Source organism: Anoplophora glabripennis, unplaced genomic scaffold (assembly GCF_000390285.2).
Source record: "Anoplophora glabripennis isolate ALB-LARVAE unplaced genomic scaffold, Agla_2.0 scaffold653, whole genome shotgun sequence".
Taxonomy (NCBI): domain Eukaryota; kingdom Metazoa; phylum Arthropoda; class Insecta; order Coleoptera; family Cerambycidae; genus Anoplophora; species Anoplophora glabripennis.
This window is the reverse complement of record NW_019416755.1, coordinates 3606-27829: the sequence shown is the minus strand read 5'-3', so window position 1 is coordinate 27829 and position 24224 is coordinate 3606. Positions and strand designations below refer to the sequence as shown.

The following is a 24224-nucleotide window of genomic DNA, read 5'->3' as shown; positions in this document are numbered from 1 at the left end:
TAAAATTATATTTTCCTGCTCCTTTTCTAATTTTTCAAAATTTATCCAATGATCATACAATTTAATTTTATTTTGTTCATAATCTATTACTATTTTATGTTGTGATAACTGATCTGTACCTATTACTATCTCATGTTCTAAATATGGTACTATCAATAATTGTAATGTTACCTGAATGTCCTTTATTTCAACAGTTATGTTTAGCATTTTGTTTGATGTATATAATTTTTTATTATTTGCTCCTACTAAAGTTATTTGTGGTATCTTTATGATATTGCTACTGAAATTTGGAAAATTTTTACATAGATTTTCACTTATTAGTGACATTTCTGATCCACTGTCTATTAAAGCAAGTTTAATAAAATTTTGATATTTAAGCTTTATAAATACTAATTTTAATTGTTCATTTTGTTTTAAGATGCTTTTTTTTTACAATATTTCTATATCTAATAACAATATCTGTTTTATTTTAATTTTCCAAATGTTAAAATAAATAATTCTAATTATTTTTAAATTCTAAATCAAAATCATTTGAAATTCCTTATGTATTTCAATTTCCCCCTTTTGTTTAAAATTTTTGTATCTATTACATAAAAATTTTCAAACAAACCGTGTTTTTGTTTTATGTATATATTCTGTGTTTATGTGTATTAAATCTGAAATTTATATAAATGAGATATATTAAAAATCCCTCGAGGTTTTCCTGTATTTGGATCAATTAACTCATAACTATTAATTCCATTTTCATTGGCTACTATATATGGTCCTTCATATGGCAGTTGTAATTTTGCACATTGATTCTTTTTTTTATTTGGTATTCTTAAAGCTTTTACTATTACAAGTTCTCCTTTTTGAAATTTCATGATTGATTTTGTCTTTTTAAGTCTCCGTCTAATATTTTTGTCTGCGTTTTTATATAATTTATTTTGTATCTGTTCCAACAAGTCATAATAATTGTCATTTTTATCTCGTATCCACGGTCTGTCTGGTGTTTGTCCGGTAAGTAAATAAATTGGAGCTGTTTCAGTTGTGATATTTGGAACATTATTTATAAAATAATGAATTTTATCTAAATTTTCTTCCCACTTTAAATGATCATTATAAACTAATATTCTTAAAAATTTATTAATCTCTTTAATATATCTCNCCCAAGGTCATCCCAAGGTCGAAAGTGGAGGGGGGAGTCTCAGCACCGGCTATAATAACCTACTAACACGTGTACATGAAGCAAACCAAGACCAATAACTGTCGTTATTACCGGTTTCGTATGGTGCGCTGTAGCAAAAGGCCGACGCGACGGCTATGATCGTCCAACCGAGTCCCGAACTCCAATAATAATGTATAAAATTATAAACATAAATTTATACCATCTCAAATGCATCGGCCCAAAAGTTTCATGTCCTATCTATATCTGACAGTGAGCTTCTTCAAGATACATTAAAATTCTTAGAGTGACATGGTGCATGCTGTATGAGTATGTTGAAAATATGTTAGAGAGTGCATTTATGTACTATATCGTATTATCACAACTATGATTTTAATAGAAATTAAGTTCATATCGAACAAAAAAACACTAGGTTATGGTGACCATATTTATCTTATCTACTACTATATACTTATATCTGCATATTTAAATTTAATTGTTATGTGGAAGAAGTATAACTGAAAGGAAATAGTAAATTACATTGCAAAATATAACGGAAACAATGACGATGATATCTATTATAACTTCAAACATAATATAACTCTGATATCAATACGACCCCCTGGAAAATTTACTTTGGACGTGTTTCATAATATAGCAATAGTATAAATGAAATTTATAGTCAATGAAAATTCGTTATACTAATAGCATTCATGTTTTGTTTTCAGGTACGAACCATGCCACAGTATTAAAGGTAGGTAAGTTCTGTTTTCTATATTTAACAATGTATTATTTGCTGAAAATATAAAAATATCGTTTTTTGAAGAAACACTGCGACATTTATATATTCTATAGATTTACTTAAAAAATGGCTTTGTTTAAAAATTACAAGTTATAGATTATTAAGGTTTTTAAGATCTATTAAAACATGACAGAATTTTTTAAAATTTCATATTTCCAATTGGAGTTAAAAGACAAATTAATATGGACACGAGGTAAAAATATGCAATTATAATGTTGCATTTTTTACATTTCCTTGGCTTTGATTTCATCGTTCAGATCGTTTAAAAATTTGTTTTCTACTTTATTTAGGTATCATAGAAGTTTGAAAAAATTTAAAAAATTAAAGCAGAAAATTTCTATACAGAAGAGTTTTATTTATTACTGCTGTCCCAGGAAATAATAAAGAAATAAAATTCTTTTACGCTGCGCTCATGATGTACAGGGTGTTTTAAAAAGAAGTAGCACATAGGTACCGGTAAATCTACAGCTAAAAAGATCAGGTTTAGCATAAAAATGACGTTAGTAAAATGTTCCTTAGAAGATACAGCCTCTCAGAGTTTTCAAAAACCTCTCTCTATTTTCCGCTTTAAAACTAACCGTTTATTAACAAAAAAATAATAAATTATCATAGCATTACCTACAACTTGCACGATTGCAACAAAGAAATATCGAAGTAAGCGGCTGTCATACTAATTTCTGTCATTAGATCTTTTGTGACTTTTGCGTATTTTTGAAAATTCAATTTTTGTGAAACAAAAAAGTTATAGCAAAAAAAAATAACTTACGGGATGGTTATTGCAACCCCCTCCAAGGGGCAGAAATGTTCGAAAAATTGTTGAGAAATTGCACATGCTTTAGTAAAAAATTTGTCTATTATACTTTTTTAGTTTTCAAATTACAGCTGCTATTCTATATTTTTTTTAGAAACTTTGAGATACTAAGGGGCATACATTTTACTAAGATCATTTTTATGCAAAATGTATTTATTTTAGCTATAGACGCACCTATACCATTTGTGCTACTTCTTTTGAAAACACTCTTTATATACATGTTAGAATTCACTAATTATCTAACATTAAAAAAAATCTTCAAAACTATTTCTAATTTTCTTATTAGATTACCTCCCACCATTCAGAGTAACCTTGGCAGTGCTTTCTACGTAATTTTGTTAATTGCTATTAATTTAATTAATTTCCAAATAAGAAAATCAATTTTTTTGAAAATCGAATGAAATTATCCGGTTTAATGTTTTCTACCTTCTATAAACACGCTTGTAAATAGGCAACATGAACATTGAATGTCTTTTGAACTGCATAAATTTGTAGACTATAACTGACAACGGCTAACAGCGGTAAAAACATTAATTTCTTTTATGCTACAAGTTAGTTATAGATACTTAAAATTTTGCAAAACGCATGTTGACGTCATATAATACAATATAACCTAATCTAACCTACTTCTGGGCTGTATGACATCTGATCAACAATTCCTATAAGAGATGTGAGTCCACCAACGCAACGATTCATTCGAAAAAAATGAATCAGTTTGCTGAATCCAATGAATCAATTCAATGTTCGCAAAAGAATCGATACTTTTCTGACTTGCTCGCAGACTACGACAACTAGTTTTGTTTCGACGAAAGTAACTAACTAGTAACAGTAACAGGCAAAATTTACCCATGTTGGAGAAGTTTTCCATGGTGTACACATGTGAGACAACGGTATTCGAGAAAAACATTTTTAACACCGATTCCGTATAAATATTTGTACTGCCATAGTGGTAGAGTTCCTTTTTTTTTAATCTCTGCTTAACAGAAGCTACGTACCTATGTCGAGTTTCTGGAGAATTGATTGCTGGATACTGGCGGGAATGTGGTTTGTCAGAGGTTGTCAGAGGTTGTAGGTCTCTCCGCACAGCACCCTAACCGTAAGGATGCTGAATACTATTTAATAATTATAAGTTTCCACAGTGATGAATTCGGTTATTGGTTATGTGGTGTAGCCGCCATAATCATCTGATCTGAATCCAATTAATCTAAATTTGGACTTAAAAAATAATTCTGCAACTTCATAGCGAAATAACATTTTCCGCTTATGGATAAATTACGATTTTATCAGATTGTATAAAAAAGTAGTATCTGGTTACTGCTATTAGTAAAGATAAGGAAAGAAGAACAAGGTCCATACTTCCAGAAGTTACTTACACTTACACACAAATAAGACACTTTTGTAAAAGACGTGGAGTTTGTTCTATCGAAGAAATAATTTTTGATAAGTATAATCGGAACATCTGCTTAAACGTGAATTAACGGCCTACATTTATGAGCCAACAACGATTATTGCCATAATCCTTCACAATGGCAAAGGAGACGGCCATAAGCACCAAGATCCGTTTAATAAATGAAACGAGACTCAGATATAATAACTGCAGGAATCCATCGACACACTCCCTTGTAAAAATTTTATAGGTGATTTTCGCAACCGGCTCCGTTTTTATTAGTGTACCAACATCTGGCGTATGGCATCACAAATCGGACACATTCTATATCTTTAAAGCGTGCAATCTCCTCTCGCTCCCACGCCGGCCCCGAAATGACCCGTTTTGTCTCCAATAAGGCTTTTTCCCGGAGCCGCGAAGCGGCGAACGTCGGGACGCGTAGCGTCCCGACGCCCTTCCCTTATCCCGGAACGGTATTTTCGTTACGTTTCTTCCGCGATTTCCTCCGTAAATTTCCCTTTTGTGACGGGTCCTCCGCGACGGCCGGCGCGAAACTGAGATGCAACATATCGGGACCGCCTATCGATTAAAATCTGAATATCGGCTAGACGTCAGGCGAAAACGTCAAACAGATTTTTGATCTGCGAGACGTTTCTCGGAGCGTAGGAATCGCGACGGGTCGTTATTTTAACGTCCGAGGCCGATTTACGTCTTTCGCGGTCGATATTGTAGCGAGAAAATGGTATTTTCACGTCTCAAGATTTTTGTTTACTTTTGAGGTGAAATGGACTGTCAAATACCTTATACGAGAAAGATTTACCAAGGGCCTGTAGTAGCTGAATGGGTCGAGCGCCGGCTGCCGATCCGAATTACGGAGGTTCGAATCGCGGAACAGAAACGGTTTTTTTGTTTTTTATTTTTACCAATTTTTACTTTATTTATTTAAAATTTACGTAGAAAAACGTGAGTGCTGACAGATGTCTTTTCCAAACATTTCATTTAAGATGTTTTACAAAATCAATTAACGTAAACCGCTCCTAGGTTCTTCCTGGGTACCCACGGCATAGTGTATTTTGATTTATTGACTTTTTTAAAAATAATTTTCTATTTTTAAAAATATTCCCGCCGGCAATCGGCGAAAATCTGAAAACCAACCGGACGTCAGTGAAGTCACATGGAATTTTGTACTGATTGTGAGACATTGCTTGGGACATTCGCATTGTTGTTCAAGATGTAAAGAGCCGATATACCAGTCTCGATTTAAATCTCAGCCGTCAGGAGTATTTTTATTTATCGACGATTTACCGCAATTGATATTACAATAGAATCTTCCAATTTTAACTACAAAATAAACCGAGAATAAACTTTAACGATTACATTATAGACTACTGGGTTAAAAGGAACTATGACTTCAAGCAATTTTATTGTATGAATCGTTCAAAGGGTCATTTTAGATTATTGCTATTAAATTAGAGGGTGGAAATTGGAGATAGGGATGAAAATGCACCCCTTTTAGTTTTTTAATTGTAGCTCGAAAACGAAGCAAAATTTCACTATAGTTCATAGGAAAAATTATTTAGAGAATTGAATATACAATCGAAATGGCTTATTAAAAAAATTAAAAAAAAAAATCGACAATTTTTTTTTAATAGAAGTAGGCAAAGAAAATTGCTGTATAAAAAAAACTAGACGAGATTCCCTTCAAAGTGATGCGTTTTCAAATGTTTTTGGACTAATATTGACTGAATTTTATTTGTTAATAATAAATAAAGATTTTCAAAACTCAGAATCAATAAAATTGTTTATTAACGATTTTTTGCATAAAATTTTTATTTAAAATTTTTTAAATTTAAATTCTCTACAAAATTTTTCTTATGAACCTTACCGAAATTTTGCTTCGTTTTTGTGCTATATTTAAAAAACTGCAAAAGTGCATTTTCACCCCTATCTTCAATTTCAACCCACTAATTTAATAGCATCCCGCAGTTTTTTCATTTTTAATGACGCTTCGAACAAGTCATGTGATGAAAATCCTTGAACGTTTTATTCCCTTCCTTTTTTGCAAAAAATGAGAACTAAAACGTATAAGGATAAACTCGACGAAAATCGAAAAATTGGGTAATTGTAAGTTTGAGAATAGTCAATTTTCATCCAAAAATACTTTACAACCTTTTATTTTGCAGGAAATTTTATCTACTTTTTTTCTATGAAGAAATGCCTATACCTCTCTACTCAAAAAAAAAATTAGAGGCAAAAAAGTAAAAAAAAACAAAAAAACGAATTTTTTGCTTTTTTTCAAATCGTTTATTAACGATTTTTTGCATAAAATTTTCCTTTAAAATTTTTTAAATAAGTCATTTCTATGGGAAATTCAATTCTCTAAATAATTTTTCCTATGAACTTTAGCGAAATTTTGCTTAATTTTCGAGGTACAATTAAAAAACTGAAAGGGATGCATTTTCACCCCTGTCTCCAATTTCCACCCTCTAATTTAATAGCACTCCGCGGTTGTTTAATCTAAAATTACCATTTTAAGGATTCATGTAATAAAATATCTTGAACGTCATAGCTTCTTTTAAAATCCAATAATCAATAGTCTATTAGCTGTTTTGTTATTTTCATTCTATTTTCAAATAACCCGCCACATATCAATCTCTGTAAAAATCAGACGGACTATTTAATTTCATTTTCAAATTTAAAAATCAAAGATAGGTACCTATTTTTATTCGTATGTTTTTATATACTAATATTTCCTTTTTAAAATCTTATATTAAATACCTAATCTTTATTTGAGCTTTTCATAGATTTTAATTTAAGATTTATATTTGACTTCGCCGTGCTTCCATCTATACGTAAACGTTTTAAACACACCACTGGTTAAGACTACAGCTACAAGTTTACTTTCACGTAGCAACCTAACCTGTAAATCAAGTGATCAAGTGAAGTGAAATAAGCAATTATTATTTTCAACAAAATACGATTAACCCACGCTATTTCTATATGCGCATTATTTACGTACGTATCTATTTCTTGCGTAATTAGATTTGCAAAACCGTTTTTTTTAAAACGTTAGTAACTACTACTCCCTGAAAATTTAACCGGTAAGTACCTATCCATTTTCTTACAATTTAACATAATATCTATACGAATTTCATTGTAATTTAATTAGATAAACCTACCTACGTACTTATGTATCTCAACTTCACGTAAGACAACCCAGGTATTTTTAGTAGTAAAAAAGTAATAGATATTCCCATTTTGGAAAAAAATATAGGTAGCTTATTTTATAATTTTTTATTCATTTAAGTACTGACAATTCTATTTACGTAGTAGATTTCGGACAAGCGGACAAGGCGACTATTTTCATTCACAATGACCGATAAAATTAAAAATTGTGTAGGTAATTCTAATTTTCTCATTATTAATGTTCATTATTCAAATCCAGGAAATAAAAACTGATTCATATTGTATATAATACATACATAAAGTTACACATTTTTTAGTTTAATAAATTTAATTAGATGTACCTAGGTATGTATATCAACTTCACATAAGACAGTATATTTTCAGTAGTAAAAAAGTAATAGATATTCCCATTTTGGAAAAAATATAGTTTATTTTATAGTATGTTAGTCATTTAAGTACTACAATTCTATTTACGTAGTAGATTTCGGACAAGTCAACTATTTTCATTCACAATGACCGATAAAATTAAAAATTGTGTAGGTAATTCTAATTTTCTCTTTATTAATGTTCATTATTCAAAGCCAGGAAATAGAAAAACTAATTCATATTGCATATAATACATAGCTACATAAAGTTACTCACTTTTTAGTTTAATGTGATTTATTCATATCTTTGTTATATACACTGGTTGACACAACTCTCAATAAAAAAGTTATAAGTATATCGCAGCTCCAAATATTCGTTATTACTGTGTTGTAAATTTTTTCTAATTGCATTTAATTCTTAAGATGGTGTCTAAGAAAAAACCTTACTTTTATTTTATTTCAAAAACGAGCCATTATGAAGTTTTTTTATTTAAAAAAACTTATTACGTACTTTTCACAAAAAAATGTATACGATTTTTAAACATTAAAATATCTAGGTACATAAATGAGTTTTTTAAACTTTTATTACATTGTATTTAAAATTATATTTTTAATAAAAAAATTCCTATACATTTTTTTTAAACAAATATAAATTATTCTATGAAGCAATAAGCCTATTTTTAATTAAACAAAAATCAAAAACGACTTATTCTTAAATATAAGATCATTTTTTTACACACATTTAAGAATTAAAATTACCTACATTTGCAACGTAATATTCATTGCATCAAAATTCTACGGTTCTGATTAAAAGTTCATTCAAGTATCTCTGCCACTGATTGACTTATCTGACTTATATATTTACCTTTCAGTAAATTATTAACCAAAATTTCATCTACCTACACCATAAACATTCAGAAATAAATATCTCATTCAAGCAACTTCAACACTATCTCAGAAATTAAGAACTTTCCGACTCAATGGTTATGGGGACTTTTTTATTCAGCGGAGTGATTTTTGAATTTTCATTAAGGTTTGTTTTAGTTATAGCTTTTAAGCCAATTCAAATTAATGTAGGTGTGTTTATTATACACCATATACCACTACGGATCTACAGACTCTTGGAATTACAATTTCAAAATTTCATGGCGAAAGTTTTTCAAGTTTTTCATACTATATCTTTTTTCTATTATTTTCTATACCAATAACAAAAATCATTTATTGATTTGTCACTTTCATATCCTATAAAATAATTTTTTAAAAATGATCCCACATTAATTTCTCATATTGGAAACTTTCCTGCTGCATATTCCCTATGCATATATATATAATTAAATATTTCTACATCAGTGAAGTAGGCACTTAAAATAAGAAGACTATTTACTCATTTCTTTTAAAAAGTGAAAAATAATTAATAATTTTCAATAATAAGTGTAATATAGATAAAAAAAAGTAATGAGAAATAATAATATAGAACACTTAATTATATAATAATATAGAAACAGAATTACTTATAGACTAATAAAATCTCTGCAAAATTAAAATTATACAAAAGAACTTTTTCAATGTAACAAGTGCATATATGTTTTTCTGTTAGAATCTATAATTTTTTAATTTTATATAAAAACAGAGTCACATTTCACAGTATTGTTAGTCATTATTAATTAAAAATTTGTAAAGAATTGAGATAAGAAAATTAGATCTTTTTATTGCAATATTGAAAAAGCAATGCAATAAATGTAAACATTTCATTATTTCACAAGTTGAAGATAGTGTAACAAAATAATTTGTTCATGAATTTTATTACTGGTTTACATATTTTCATTATGCTATATGAATAAAAATATATAGGGGTAACTTTTCTGATGTGACAAATAAAAACAAATGTACCTATTCAAATTTGGGATTTTTATTTCTATAATGTGTATAAAATTCCAGTAGCAAATTATACTATCTTTAATAGAAAAAAGGAAATACAAAAATATTATTAACTCGAATATTCAAATCTGCCTAATAATCTATTGGCTTTCGATGGCATACGATGTGTAATAATAATAATTTAATACTCGCAAATGGTTCAAAAGCTACAGTCGAAATAAGTTGTAGCGTAAATTCAAAACTCACCCTGTATATTCCCCAATTTTAACCCAATTTTATTTCAAGTGGTTATTCTGAACTGTCTTATCCCTTTCTTTAGTATATGTACCAAAACATCACCATAAAACACTTACTATATTTTCAGATCATTTACGATGCCACGAAAAGTCAGAAAAAGGTTGAACCAACCGAAAGGAGTTGATTTGAGGGGCCGATCTACAAAAAGATCTGATTCTGCAAATATGTCGTCTGCTTCAATGGCACCATCTTCTGCATCACAGAAAAAAAGACAGTCTTCACAGAAAAAAAAAATTGTGATTTTACAGAACATTTGTATTAGGCCTCCAGTAATCATACCTTCTGTGAATGATGAGAAGCAGCCAGTAGGAGAAAAAGATAATAACTCCGTAATAAGCAGGATGCTTAATCCCTCTCAAAGTGTAGTGGAAGCTGGATCCTCAGTTTCAGAAATCACCACTTCCTTAGGTAAGTTAATTTTTTTAACTAGATTAAAATATTTCATTATATATATAGTTAAATATTATGTCATTCTGTTTCATACATACGTATATAAAGTACTGAAATTCTTAATTCGATAACATTCTATGAAACCTGTAAACAACTTAAAATTATTAACTATAATTTATACATTTTCTTTTTTCCTTTCAGATCGTAAAAAGTCAGATTTATGTCAAATATCGTAGTTAAATAAATAATATGCCTCTTTACATATTACGCTTATCCTATGTTATTAAACTTTATGCTAAGTATGGTTTATCGCCATAAATATATAAAATTAATAACATTACGGATAGCTTCTGATATCGTTTAAAACATACTTCTTTAATATGTAATAAGTTGTTTTGAAAAAAAAATGTATTTATGAACAATTTATTGTTTTCCAATGCCATGATCTTTCATATAATGTATAATTCTATTTTAGTGTGGCATAATAAAATAATCTCAAACCAATAATTAATAATTATTCATTGTTTAAGATTTTTTTAGTTACCTATATGTAGATGCTAAAAAAAATTTAGTTATATCAAACTTTGAAAATGACTTCTACAAAGCATCACAGACTTATGGTAATAATATGAAAATTTCTCAAGATTAGTTTTTATTCAAGATAAATATTGTGTACCGTACAAAAATTTTTAATGATACTGTATACAGTGTGATCCAGGAAAGTTGAGGCACCTGTTAACTAGGGAAAATTTACAATTTAGAGTAATTTACACAATATACATTGTCTATTTTAAGGATGTCATAACTTCAGAAGATTGTTTCTTCCATCATTTTTGACTAAAAAAAATTTTGTAAACTTTTTACTTAAACGGTTAAGTTTAAAAGCACTGATTTTAGAAGGATATTAAAGTTAAAATAAATGTAAGGTTATTTACATACCTTTCAAAAATTATGGGTGACTTTCTCACTAAGAATCTTATCTTTTGATCACTGAATATTTTTGAAATTAAAGTGCCTGTGGTATTTAAGAAAAAATTTTGTTTCTTCAACGGGCAACAACCTTATCACATAGTTGATTAAATATGTAACAGCTGAACAATTATTCTTTTCACAAAAAAATGTATAGACATTTAGTTTAGAAACACTACTGTCTCATGGAAAATAAAAATTGTATATCAATAATAATAATATATGACTTAATTACGTTTAATGCATATGGGCCACCAGTAACGCCTCGGTCGCTAGAGACCAAACGGCAAATGTTATATAAACCTATTTAGGTGGGTATGTGTAGGTTGATTGCGGCTACATTTTAAAATTATTTTGAAATATACAAGGTAGGAAAAGCTTACTATATCAAAGTTATGTATTTTTAAATGGAACACCTTATATTTTATTGCATTTCTGAAAGCACTGTAAAAAAATATATGCACTTTATTAAAGGTTCTGCATACCTAGGACTTATTTCAATTTTAGTGAAAATTCAGGCTTAACGTAGAAATGTAATATTTGTAATAAAAAAATAATTTTGGAGAGTGTATTTTAGATCCTTGATGTTATAAATTATTAAATTTGTCGTCACTTAGTATTGTACAGGGTGTTCAAAAAACTGCGGTATACTTTTCTCAATTTTAAACAGCAATAACTTTTAAATGGGACATCCAGTATATTTTTACTTTGGAAGTTAGGAAATGTAAAACTCTTTCAAACTGTGTATAGGTTCCCTATACCTATCTTTATTGATATTGGAGATATTTGTGTCATTTCGTTTTTTATCAATTTTTTTTGTTTGTAAGATGTATCCACGAGTCTTTATCGGGATCTTGAATTGGTAATCAACCTACACATACCAACCTAAACAGGTTTCTATAACATTTGCCGTTTGGCCTCTAACCACCGAGGCGTTACTGGTGGCCCACCCTGTATTATATATAATATATTTTATTTATTTTCTGTATATTATAATTATTTAATAAATTTAATTTAAATAAATTAAAAGGAAAACTTAAAGAAAAGGGTATATTTTACAAATAAAACTAACGCATATTTCTTCAAAAAATTGAATGCACTTCAGTGGAAGTAATATTCTGAGATTATTAATATTCATCACATACTAATCTCACATGCTAATTTCACACGCTTTGATCCTTAATAAATTTAATCATATGCCTAAACTTCGTACATCTCCAGGAAATACTTTCAAAAATACATTCTTTGGATATTAACACTTTCTATCTCAAAAACCTAGGACGTACTTTGTACATGACAGTTAAGCAAACATCGCCCCACTACCTGAATTTTAAAGATAAGTAGAAATGAGAACAAAAGTTGTTGAAAAAGTTTTAATACCCATATTGCAACATTAACCATGATACATATCTAACTTATACATACTTTTTAATAAAATACCCCTTAGATATATTTTTAATAACTTGCTAACATTCGTAGAATCCATGAGATAATCTAATAGTAAAATAATATATATGGTTACAATAATATACCATAATACAAATATGTTTGCAGAATTGGTGGTTTCAAAATAAATTTAAAAAAAATTTGCACATTACATTTATGACACACAAGCTTTACAACATCTAGCTTTCAGTTGTGATATAACTTAACAAACTTCTTTTTCTTATAATTAGAAGACAGTGATGTATTAAAAACTTTATTGAATGCACGCCTTATTTAAGAAAATATTTGTTAGATATACATATATTTTTCTTATAAAATATTTACTTCTCTTAAAAAATATTTCTTACAACTTTCATTCCTATTTTTCTTATTTCGAAAAATAACGTAAAAAGTAGGGTGGGCTATTTTCATACTCCTATCCTGTGATTAGTCACATAGTAAAGTGATCTACAAACAAATATATATATACAGTGCATCCCAGAAGTAACACAAAAAATTCATATTTTATTTTGTGTCGAGTTTTCACAAAAACGCTAAAACACGTCAATTAGTAAATAGGAATTGTCGTTTTGTCACGTTGGTTAAACCTTTTTTGCGCTATGTTTCATAAACCTATGACGTCATCGACATTTTTTTAAATAGCACTAGCTAATTTTATAAGCATAAATGTATAGCCCTTTTGGAGAGAAATACGTCGATTGGCCTTCTTTACTTTGACAGGTGCGAAAAAAAAGCCAACGATTGGAATGAACATAGATTGAATTAATAACAAAAGTAGGTAACAAAAACTTATACGCGAACAGTGCTATAGCAAAAAATGTGTTTAGGTTGATTGTAGGCACATGTTTTTATGTAGATTGGGTAGGTACACCCAATCACAGGGGCTATGTAGGCATTGTTCTGAAGACGACAGCGAATGGAATAGTGCGTCATATCATTGTGACAGTTACAAATACCATAACTTTACATTACGATGGTGTTGTGTTTAAATGAGAAACAAAGAACTGAAATCCTAATTATGGTTGGATACGGAGATAAGATCCGTAGTTACGATGAAGTATGTCAATTATTCAATGCCAAGTATCCAGAACAACCAATACCTCCGTCTACAGTATGCAGATTAGTACCCAAATTTAAAGACGCTGGCCATGTTAGAAATCTGTCTAGATCTAGAAGGCCAACGACAGTGATAGAAAATGATAGGCAAAATGTTATGTTTAGCTATCACTGAAAATCCACACACTGCCATTGGTCGTATCGCCGAAAACGCCAACATATCAATACATAAAAACGTATCTACAATCAACCAAAACACAAAACATCCCCAAATTTCCATTTTTTACTGTGGCACTGTTCTCGCATCAGTTTATGGTACCTACTTCTGTTGTTATTTTAAACCATTGCCATTCCAGTCATTGGCTTTTTTTCGCTCCTGTCAAAGTAAAGTAGGCCAAACCCTATATCGACGTATTTCCCTTCAAAAGGACTATCCATTTATGCTTAAAAAATTAAGTGGTGCTATTTAAAAAAAATGTCGATGACGTCATAGGTTTATGAAACATTAGCGCAAAAAAGGTTTAACCAACGTGACAAAACGACAATTCCTATTTACTAATCGACGTGTTTTAGCGTTTTTGTGAAAACGCAACACAAAATAAAATACGAATTTTTTGCGTTACTTCTGGGACACACTGTATATACAAGGTGTTTGTAAATAAGTGCGAAATATTTTAGGGAGTGGTTGTCAAAGTTATTTACTGAAAACAATTCCATATAAACGGAGGTCGAAATATGTGTCCTTTCTGAGATACGGAGTGTTTAAATTTTATTATTTTATTTATTTTTATTAATTACTTCAGAATTTTAAAGATATTGACTCGAAATTTGATGTTTGTATTTTATTTAGACATATTGACGGCAACCTACTAGATAGTGTATCAATAGAAATTAAAAATATAACAACACAATACAATAATAAAATATGTTTTATTTTTTTCCTCAAAATCGATGCATTCTACGAAAAAAAAAATTGAAGAGACCAATTTCATTCAGAATTGATGGTGGATTTCTAAAAAAAAATATCAAAACGGGAAAAAATCAGTGGCATTCCATTCTTTTTCTTTGTTAAAAAAGGTGGCATTCTCGCACGGACGCCACTGGTACAAGTAGAAATATTCGATTTACCTCAAAAAATGCACATTTATCCTTCCAAAGAGTTTTTCAAATTTCGAATCAATATCTTTAAAACTCTTTGAAGTCATTAATAAAAAAAAATTAAAATTAAAATTTAAACACTATCTCGGAAACGAAGCATATTTCGACCTACACTTATATGAACTTTATTTCACAAAATAACTTCGACAACCACCCCCTAATATATTCTGCACTTATTTACAAACATATTCATTTAATTATTTTCTGTTTCATTCCGTTAAAGTTATCCTGTAAGTAATACAACTACATTTCAACGAAACTAATTAATTATTAGCATTATTTAACTGTGCTACAATTAAGAAAATATGCAAAAAGTTTGGTTTTGTAAATACTTATTTCAAAAATTTTCTTTTATGTTATATTATATCGACATTCCATTTTATAAGAAAAATATCCATTCTCAAGCCCTTTTTATTAAATTCAAAATAAATTTAACGTCTAAGTATAAATACATTGAAAATAACATTTTCCATGAAAAAGTATATTTTTTAGAATTTGTCTAAAGTACTATCAAACACGATGAAACTATCAAAAATCCAAAAAAAAACTGAAACTTTAATTATTTAAAGCCATTTTATCTCATTTCCAAAATATTCAGTTGTGTAAAAAATTGTATGAATAACTATCAAAATCTAATAAAAAAAGGTATTCATATTTAGAATGCTTCCATGTCAAAACTTTGGGAGGTTTTCTTTGGATCATTGTAAACTAAAGGAAAGGTCTAAAGTTACTGAGGTCACTACTAAAGGTCATAAAATATACAGTGTAAGAAAGTACCGATGGTCTATCAGAAGTTACGTGAGAGCGATAAAGTAAGCCATAGAAATCCATGTAATAGACAAGGATGGCTATAATGAAGGCGTCTAATAGTCAACGCCCATTTCGCCCTTCCACAAATAAGAAGTGGATCTTATTTGTGGAAGGGCGAAACGGGCGGTGACTATGAGAGGCCTTCATTATAGCCATCCTTCTCTATCGCATGGATTTCTATGGCTTACTTTATCGCTCTCATGTAACTTCAGATAGACCATCGGTACTTTCCTACCCTGTATACATTTAAAAGCAAATGATACATTTATTCAAATATTTTAACAAAAATTAATGATTTATTTAGTTAAATACAAAAATTATTTAAATTGGTACATAAGCCTATCAACCAGTGGTAGAGATACTAGGAAACACTATCACTAAAAATTCTAGAATTTTATCGCTACTCACTGTTTTGGAAATATTTGTAATTCTGAATGTCATTTATAAGAAAATAATGTTACCATTTTATTTGATAAAGAAATCATTTGCCACTAATTAGTATTTTTTTAATTTAAAATTCTTTATCACTGTTGAACATATTATAGTAACTAAATTTATTTTTATTAAATGGTCCTTTTATTTCAGTTGTAAAAGATATCATTATTTTCCTTAACAATTCTGATATTATCTGTAGTGTACTGCGACATGCAGTTTTTTTAAATCTCATATTTTCCAAAATAAACCGCTAAAGTTTCTTATTTTTAATGAAACGTCTAATATATTTTTATGGCATTAATTTCCTTTTTCTTTTATTTTTCCAATATGTATAATGTTACAAAAATTATATGTACTCAATTAACGTCCAAAAGCGAATATGCACACATCCAGAGTAATTTGCTATAATGAAAATAAATTAGTCAAATTTTACAACCTTAAAAAGTTACAGCGTTTCAAAAATATTAATATTCTTTGAAAATAACTTCTTTAATTTATAAATATTTCAATGACATTTAGTGTGGGAGATTTTAAAATAGCTAAAATATATAACATAAATTTGTTTTATAACTAGAATATCGAATAAATGAAATTAACTTTTGTTTTTTTTGAAATATATTTTTTTACTAAATTTTAAAAAAATACAAGTTTATTATGAAACGTGTCGCATATCGCTTCACTTTTATCAGTTTTGGAGAGAGATATTCTGATTTAATTTAATGTTATTATTTTGCTGTATATACACTTTATTAAAATCTTATTATTTGAATCAGTTCGCCACTACTATTTGATCCTGGATACTCTGTATATTACAGCAGAATATAAATATTTCGACAAGCTCTCTGCAAATTGTACCTGACGATAGAAAACTTAAAAAAAACAAACATGGGAACATGAGAAAATACTTAATTTTCAAAAACACAAGATATTCCATTTAAAGAAATATATATTAAATGTATTTAAATATCTTTAAGGATGTTTCATAGACAAAACTTGAGATTATAATTTATCTAAGTAGAAACAAATATCCATCCAGTACACAAATATATCAACAATTTATAAAGATATTCAGAGCACTCTTACACAAAATCCCTGATTTTCAGCACTCCTTACCGTTTTAAAAATTAGATAAGTACATTTAATTTCTTAGATGGTTTCTAAAAAAAAATTGAGAAAGGGTCATTATTGAGATTTTTTTAATTTAAAAGAATTCACATAACAAAATGTCTGTCATTTACTCGAAACACAATTTTATCTACAGTATAATAAAAAATCGACAAAAAACCATTGCCGTAGAAATTTGTACCTATCTGAAAAAACAAAAAAAAATCAATTACTTTTTTAATATTATACTGTATCTCAAATTATATTTTCAATAAAAAATTTTCATATACTTTTTTTGTGAAGCAAATATGTACTTTTGGGGATATTTTAAATTTATTCAAATATATTTTAAATTATAGAAAAATCTAATTAATTTTTCAATTAATATAAAATTTACATTCTTAGTAACGTCAGGAATTAAGTTCACGTATTCAAAATTCAAAATACTCAGTGGTATCAGAATTATCAGATTCTTATTAACAATATTTCATAATACCTTTATACATAAATTAATAAGTCAAACACGGTTAAAAACTGTTTAAATTTGAAAAATTTACATATTAAAACTAACCATTCTACAAATTTATTAGTTCAGAACTAACTCATAACTTATCTATTTCTAATATCACATGATTGCTAAGGTTATAATGCTCCCTCATATATTTTACAAGGCACATCCTAAATGTGACATGTATAATCATTCACTAATTATATTACATTAATTAATGTAATACTTATCCATATAATTATTCTATTATCTATTATATTTATATTATTACATTTTTAGCACCTGCATTCCCATTAAAACGGAAAATCTCAAGTGATTCAGAGGATGAACCACCTCAAACGGTCACTGTGGAGGTTATAATTCATAACAACGCTGATACTCAGATTGACCGAAACTTACAGAGAAGTATCTCAAATACACCAATCCCTACAAACGAAAATCCAAATAACATTACTGTTCAACCTATACCTCAGGATATTATAGAAATAGGTTAGTTTTCTGTGCCTGTATTTTATAACACATTTATTTCTTTTTTGTTTTCAGTTGTAGAGGATAATGAGGAGGTACTTTCCGAATTATCGGCATCTTTGGTTGAAGACATTCAAACTGAATTTGCTGATTTAATCTTCAATACCCAGAGAGAAGCAGCAAATCAAGTGAATGCTGCCATAGTTAATGCTCCGACCCGAGAGGAAATACAACAAGATATAGAGAGATTGCGTAATATTGGCAATCACAGACCCACATATCTTATGGCAAGCGAACGGATTGTAAGAGGAGGAATTTCTGATTTAGGTCCATTTAATCAAACATGTGGACATTGTTCCGCTTTCTACTTTCAAGTAGAAAAAACAATTCGTGATCAATACACGAAATGCTGTCAACAAGGTAATGTAATATTAGAAAACTTGCCAGCTTTGCCTGATCTCTTAAACGACCTTTTCCAAGGTTTCCACCCCCTCTCAGGTCTTTTTAAAAGACATATATTATTGTATAATTATGCCTTTCAGTTTGTGTCTTTAGAAGCAAACCTGAGGGATTTGCCACGAGGACGAGCTCCCCCTGTATATGCTATACGGGGAAAAATGTACCATCATATTTCTAATGTTAATATTAATGAACCTTTACAGCGTTATGGACCTATTTATTTTCTAGATCCAAATGAAGCTGTTAATATTCGTTGTCAAAATAATAATCAAGTCGTAGACAGGCGATTAATTGTCCCCTTAGAGCAATTACTACGAAATATAAATCCCTACGCCAGAGCGTACATGCATTTACACGAACGTTACAATTTTGAATTGCAAACAATTGAAAGACTTCGAGAAGAAGCCATTCAAAATAATTTAGAACCTCTGCCCTTACAGATGCCCACTATTACATTAGAATTATTAAGTGTTCGAGGAATGAACAGGCGGCAATATGATTTGCCTAGGGTTGAAGAGGTAGCAGCTGTCTACAATTTATTACCAGATACGCCAGCAACTCCTAATATGCGTATTTATATACGGGATGAACCCACTAGATTTCAAAATGTATCGGAGGAAAGTGAACTTAATGATCCTTTGGTCTTTCCTCTACTGTTTCCTCATGGAGAACCTGGATGGTGTATAGGAATCCCCCACAGAAATGATAACCGCAATATAACATTATGCGAGTATTATGCCTATCGTTTTGGAATTAGGGATAACGATCACAGGTTTAAATATGGAGGCAGACTAACCCAGCAATTCGTCGTCGCCGCATATATCAAAATTGAAAATAACCGTCTTAAATACATATTACGTAACCAAGAAAGGTTAAGAGCGACGGAATATGTTGGATTGGCGGACTATCTTCACCATAGAGTTGAAGAAGGCAATGAGAATGATGAAGCTGCAACGTTGGGTAGAATGGTTATTTTACCATCAACATTTATAGGATCACCCCGACATCAGCAGCAATTATTTCAGGATGCCATGGCGGTAGTGAGTCGTTTTGGTATACCTAGCCTTTTTATTACTATGACAACAAATACTCATTGGAAAGAAATAGTAGATAATATTCCTGCAGGTCACGCAGCGAATGACCATCCATCTCTGATGGATAGAGTATTCCAGTGTAAAGTAAATGAAATCATAGACGATATGCTTAAAGATCAAATTTTTGGAATACCTCTAGCTAACCTTTATGTTATAGAATTCCAAAAAAGAGGTTTACCCCATTGCCACAATCTACTCATTTTAAGGAACGAAGACAGGTTATCAAATCCTTACAGAATAGACGCACTCATTAGTGCAGAAATACCAGATCCACAAGTCGAACCAGACTTATATGAAATAGTAACCTCCTTCATGGTACATGGGCCTTGCGGAGAATTAAACCCACAGTCAGTCTGTATGGTGAACGGTCATTGTTCCAAAAAATATCCTAAAGAATTCAGTGAACTGACAATAATATCTGATAATGGTCAAGTCCTCTATAAAAGACCAAACAACGGTAGGACTATAACGGTTAGAGTTAATAATAGGAACTGTATTTTAGACAATCGCTGGATAGTTCCTTATAATCCCTATATCCTACTAAAGTATAAATGCCATATTAATACAGAGGCTTGCGCTACTACCCAATGCGTTAAATACCTTTATAAATATTTTTTTAAAGGAGTAGATATGGCTTTGGTTCGGGTTAATATAGAAAATCAAGCAAACTACAATGAGGTGGAAAACTATCTGAACGCACGATATATGACTCCACCTGAGGCCTGTTGGCATATCAATCAGTTTGCATTACACAAAAATACTCACACCATTTACCGGCTCTGTGTACATCTCCCCAGTAGACAAATCGTTCGGTTTCAACCCGGATTCGAAATACAAGCCCTACAAAACAATGAAATTACACAGCTAACGGCATGGTTTTTATTAAATCAAAATGACAATAATGCTCGACAATATCTGTACACCGATATTCCGTACCATTACGTTTGGAATAATAGAACCAAACGGTGGACCCGTCGGCAAAGAGGTGCAGATAAAATTGTAACAAGAATGTACTCCGTGAGTATACGTAATCAGGAATTGTATTATTTACGTTTGTTACTATTACATGTTCCTGGAGCACGCTCCTATGAAGAATTACGTACATTAAACGGGGTCGTTTACGACACCTTTAAAGAAGCCTGCCAGCATCGGAATTTATTGGCAGATGACGTTGAATGGAAACGAGCTCTTCAAGAAGCGTGCTCTAGAGATATGCCATATCAATTGAGAAGCATGTTCGCTATCATATTAGCTTTTTGTGAAGTTTCAGATGCTCCGGCGCTTTGGGATGAATTCCAAGATTATTTCATGGAAGATTTCAGGCGTCACGGTCTTTCCGATGAACAAGCTCTGCAACAAACACTTAAATGTATTCAAACCACACTGCTGCTAAACGGCACTAAATTAGCATTGTACGGTTTACCAGAACCTGCAGAAATCGTAATACAATTTGATCCTATAAATATAGAAGCCGAGAGAGTACAAGGTCAGGAAATGTACGAAAACCTCAATCATGAACAAAGAACCATTTGCAATGCAGTAATGAATGCTGTTCATGATGTCAACGATCCAAATCGTCTTTTCTTGGTAAATGCCGCAGCGGGATCCGGCAAATCATACCTATTTCAAACCTTAATATCAAAATTACGAGGTGGAGAACTACCCGTATTAGTAGCCTGTCCGACCGGCATAGCTGCTTCTATTCTGAAAGGTGCTCGGACAATTCATTCAGCATTTAAATTACCTTTCAATATTAACGAAACAACAACTACAGGAATTTCTCCTACTACAACTGAAGGTCGTTACATAGCCTCATGTAAACTTCTAATAATTGACGAAGTCTCTATGGTAACAAATCTTATTTTTAACATAATCGAAAGAGCATTAAAAGATATCTGTAGTGATAACAGACCCTTCGGCAATAAAGTTATATTATTAGGTGGAGATTTCCGACAAACCCTACCGGTAGTCGTTGGAGGAAATAGGTGTACAATAGTAAACGCCTGCATAAAAAGTAGCCGACACTGGCCCCTATTTACAAATTACGAATTACGTACCAACGTAAGAGCTATCCAAAATGAAGAGTTTGCCAGGTGGCTCCTAAATTTGGGTAGTGGAAATTTACAACCTCTACGACGAACAGTGTATGGTAATATTATACAAATACCCTCAAACTGTTATGTTACCAGTGTACCTGATCTTATTGAATTCTGCTTTGATGACATAGATCCAATAGTGGCTATACGCAGAGCAATTTTAGTTCCTAAAAATAACATTAGTCACTCTATTAACAAAAGAGTTTTGCAAAAATTAGAGGGTCCGAGCAAAACTTATTCTAGCGCTGATTCTGTTGATACTACCGATGATCCGGCAGCTCAAGTGGCCAATTACACAGTAGAATTTTTAAATTCACTAACACCCAGTGGAATGCCACCACACAAATTGGTCTTAAAACAAGGCGCAATAATAATGCTTTTACGCAATTTAAATATAAAAAAGGGATTATGCAATGGTACCAGACTAATTATTCGAGTATTGGGGAATCAGTACATAGACGCTGAAAAAACCGACAGTAGTGGCAGACCTACTGGAGAAAGAGTTTTTATTCCCCGCATAGACCTCAAGACAGGAGGTGACGTCTTACCATTTAAATTAAAGAGAAGGCAATTTCCCGTTCAATTAGCTTATGCTATGACGATGCATAAATCGCAGGGACAAACCTTCAACCGAGTGGGTATCTATCTGGAGGAACCCGTATTTACTCACGGACAACTCTATGTAGCCTTTTCAAGAGCTAAAAACATAGAAGACGTTAAAATTTATATGTTAGAACGTCCAGAACAAGGTAAGCTTTTACCAAACACTGAAAACGTGTACACACGAAACGTCGTGTACAGAGAAGTACTATAATATGTTTTATTGTACACCTCATCCATGAAGTTTGAGAGAAACTTTTCATAAAGGTCAGTAACAACTTTTTCCGTATTTGATACTCTCTCATCTAATACTCCAAATACGTTTTCAGTATTCCAGCCTTTTCCATCTGACAGTTTGGTACAAAACACTACCTACGTGTAACATTTTTGTAAATATGTCAATATCAAAATATCAAATCTAATTTTTAGTAGACAAACTTTTCCGATTATAATTATTCTGTTACAAGAATTAACTACTGTCCCTATATTTCCATAGATCATATGAGCACATGCTAATTTGGCATTGTGCAATCAGTTGCTTTAAATCGAATAAAACAACATGTTTTGATCTTAGAATTGGGAAAATGGTTTGCTATTTATAGCAAACGTATAATCGGAAATAAGAAATATTTATATTTCAATACGTCTACTTGCAATTTTTTTCTTTACTCTTTCATAGAAAAATAATATTGGCATATTAAACTGCATCTTACAGTACTATAATGTCTTTTCTTCTCATTTTCATATATGAGAATTTTTTCTGTCGCATGGAAAAAGGCAATACTTCCTTCTAATTTTTTATTTGGCACTTGGTATCAAATAGGAGGCAAACATTACACCATTTTAAATACGACTGCCCTTATATGCTTTCGAGCAATTCTTAATATACCGTGCCTTATGTAGAAGGATATACTATTCCAAATTTAATTTCAAAAAGATATTTCCAGTTACATTTCATCTTACTTTAAAATCAATAATTTAATGTTTTTGTTATTTTTTCCAAGACTAAATCCAATCATGTATTAAAACCTTAATTTTCAATGTTAGACTCATTTAGAGAAATAATAACAATATATTTTATTAAATGATACAAATATCACAATTTCGAAATTGCTACTTTTATAATTTTTTTATACTCTCTATTGATTCGAAAAATCCGATGCTTCCTTCGTAATATAATTGGCGGTTTTATCAGATATGGAGCAAATACTATGCCACCACTTTAGGCAAAACTGTCTCCAAATGCCTCGAGCAATTTCTGATTAATATACTTTGCCTTTTTTACAAGGATAGATTTTTCGGAATTTCGTTTCAGTGAGATATAATAACTTACCTCGCCTCAAAATCATTAATTTAATATTTAATGTTATTATTTTTTATCCCACCTTCAAATTAAAAATCATGTATCAAAACCTTAATAATTTATTTTCAATGTCAGTCTCATATAGAAATAATAACAATGTATTTTATTAAATTATGCAAATATCACAATTTCGTAATTGCTCTTTTATCATTTTTTTATACTCTATTGATTCGAAAAACCCGATGCTTCCTTCGTAACATAATTGGCAGTTTTATCAGATATGGAGCAAATACTATGCCATCACTTTAGGCAAAATTGTCTCCAAATGCCTCGAGCAATTTCTGATTAATATACTTTGCCATTTTAACAAGGATAGATTTTTCGGAATTTCATTTCAGTGAGATATAATTTAATATAATAACTTACCTCGCCTCAAAATCATTAATTTAATATTTAAT

The 24224-nt window shown here is 30.3% G+C and overlaps 1 protein-coding gene across 1 annotated transcript; it reads left to right on the top strand.

Moving 5' to 3' along the window:
* Positions 1 to 9947: 9947 nt before the first annotated feature.
* On the top strand, positions 9948 to 22677 carry LOC108912024. The gene is made up of 4 exons (XM_018717161.2): positions 9948 to 10278; positions 18026 to 18235; positions 18290 to 18516; positions 18757 to 22677. The coding sequence occupies exons 1-4, from the start codon at positions 9948 to 9950 to the stop codon at positions 22675 to 22677; spliced, it is 4689 nt and encodes a 1562-aa protein (XP_018572677.2).
* The last annotated feature ends 1547 nt before the right edge of the window (positions 22678 to 24224 follow it).

Excerpts from the sequence above, each read along its gene's own strand:
- LOC108912024 (XM_018717161.2), top strand. The coding sequence starts at position 9,948 with ATGCCACGAAAAGTCAGAAAAAGGTTGAACCAACCGAAAGGAGTTGAT. Across the intron at positions 10,279-18,025 it reads AGAAATCACCACTTCCTTAG|CACCTGCATTCCCATTAAAA; the intron begins GTAAGTTAATTT and ends TTACATTTTTAG. Across the intron at positions 18,236-18,289 it reads TCAGGATATTATAGAAATAG|TTGTAGAGGATAATGAGGAG; the intron begins GTTAGTTTTCTG and ends TTTTGTTTTCAG.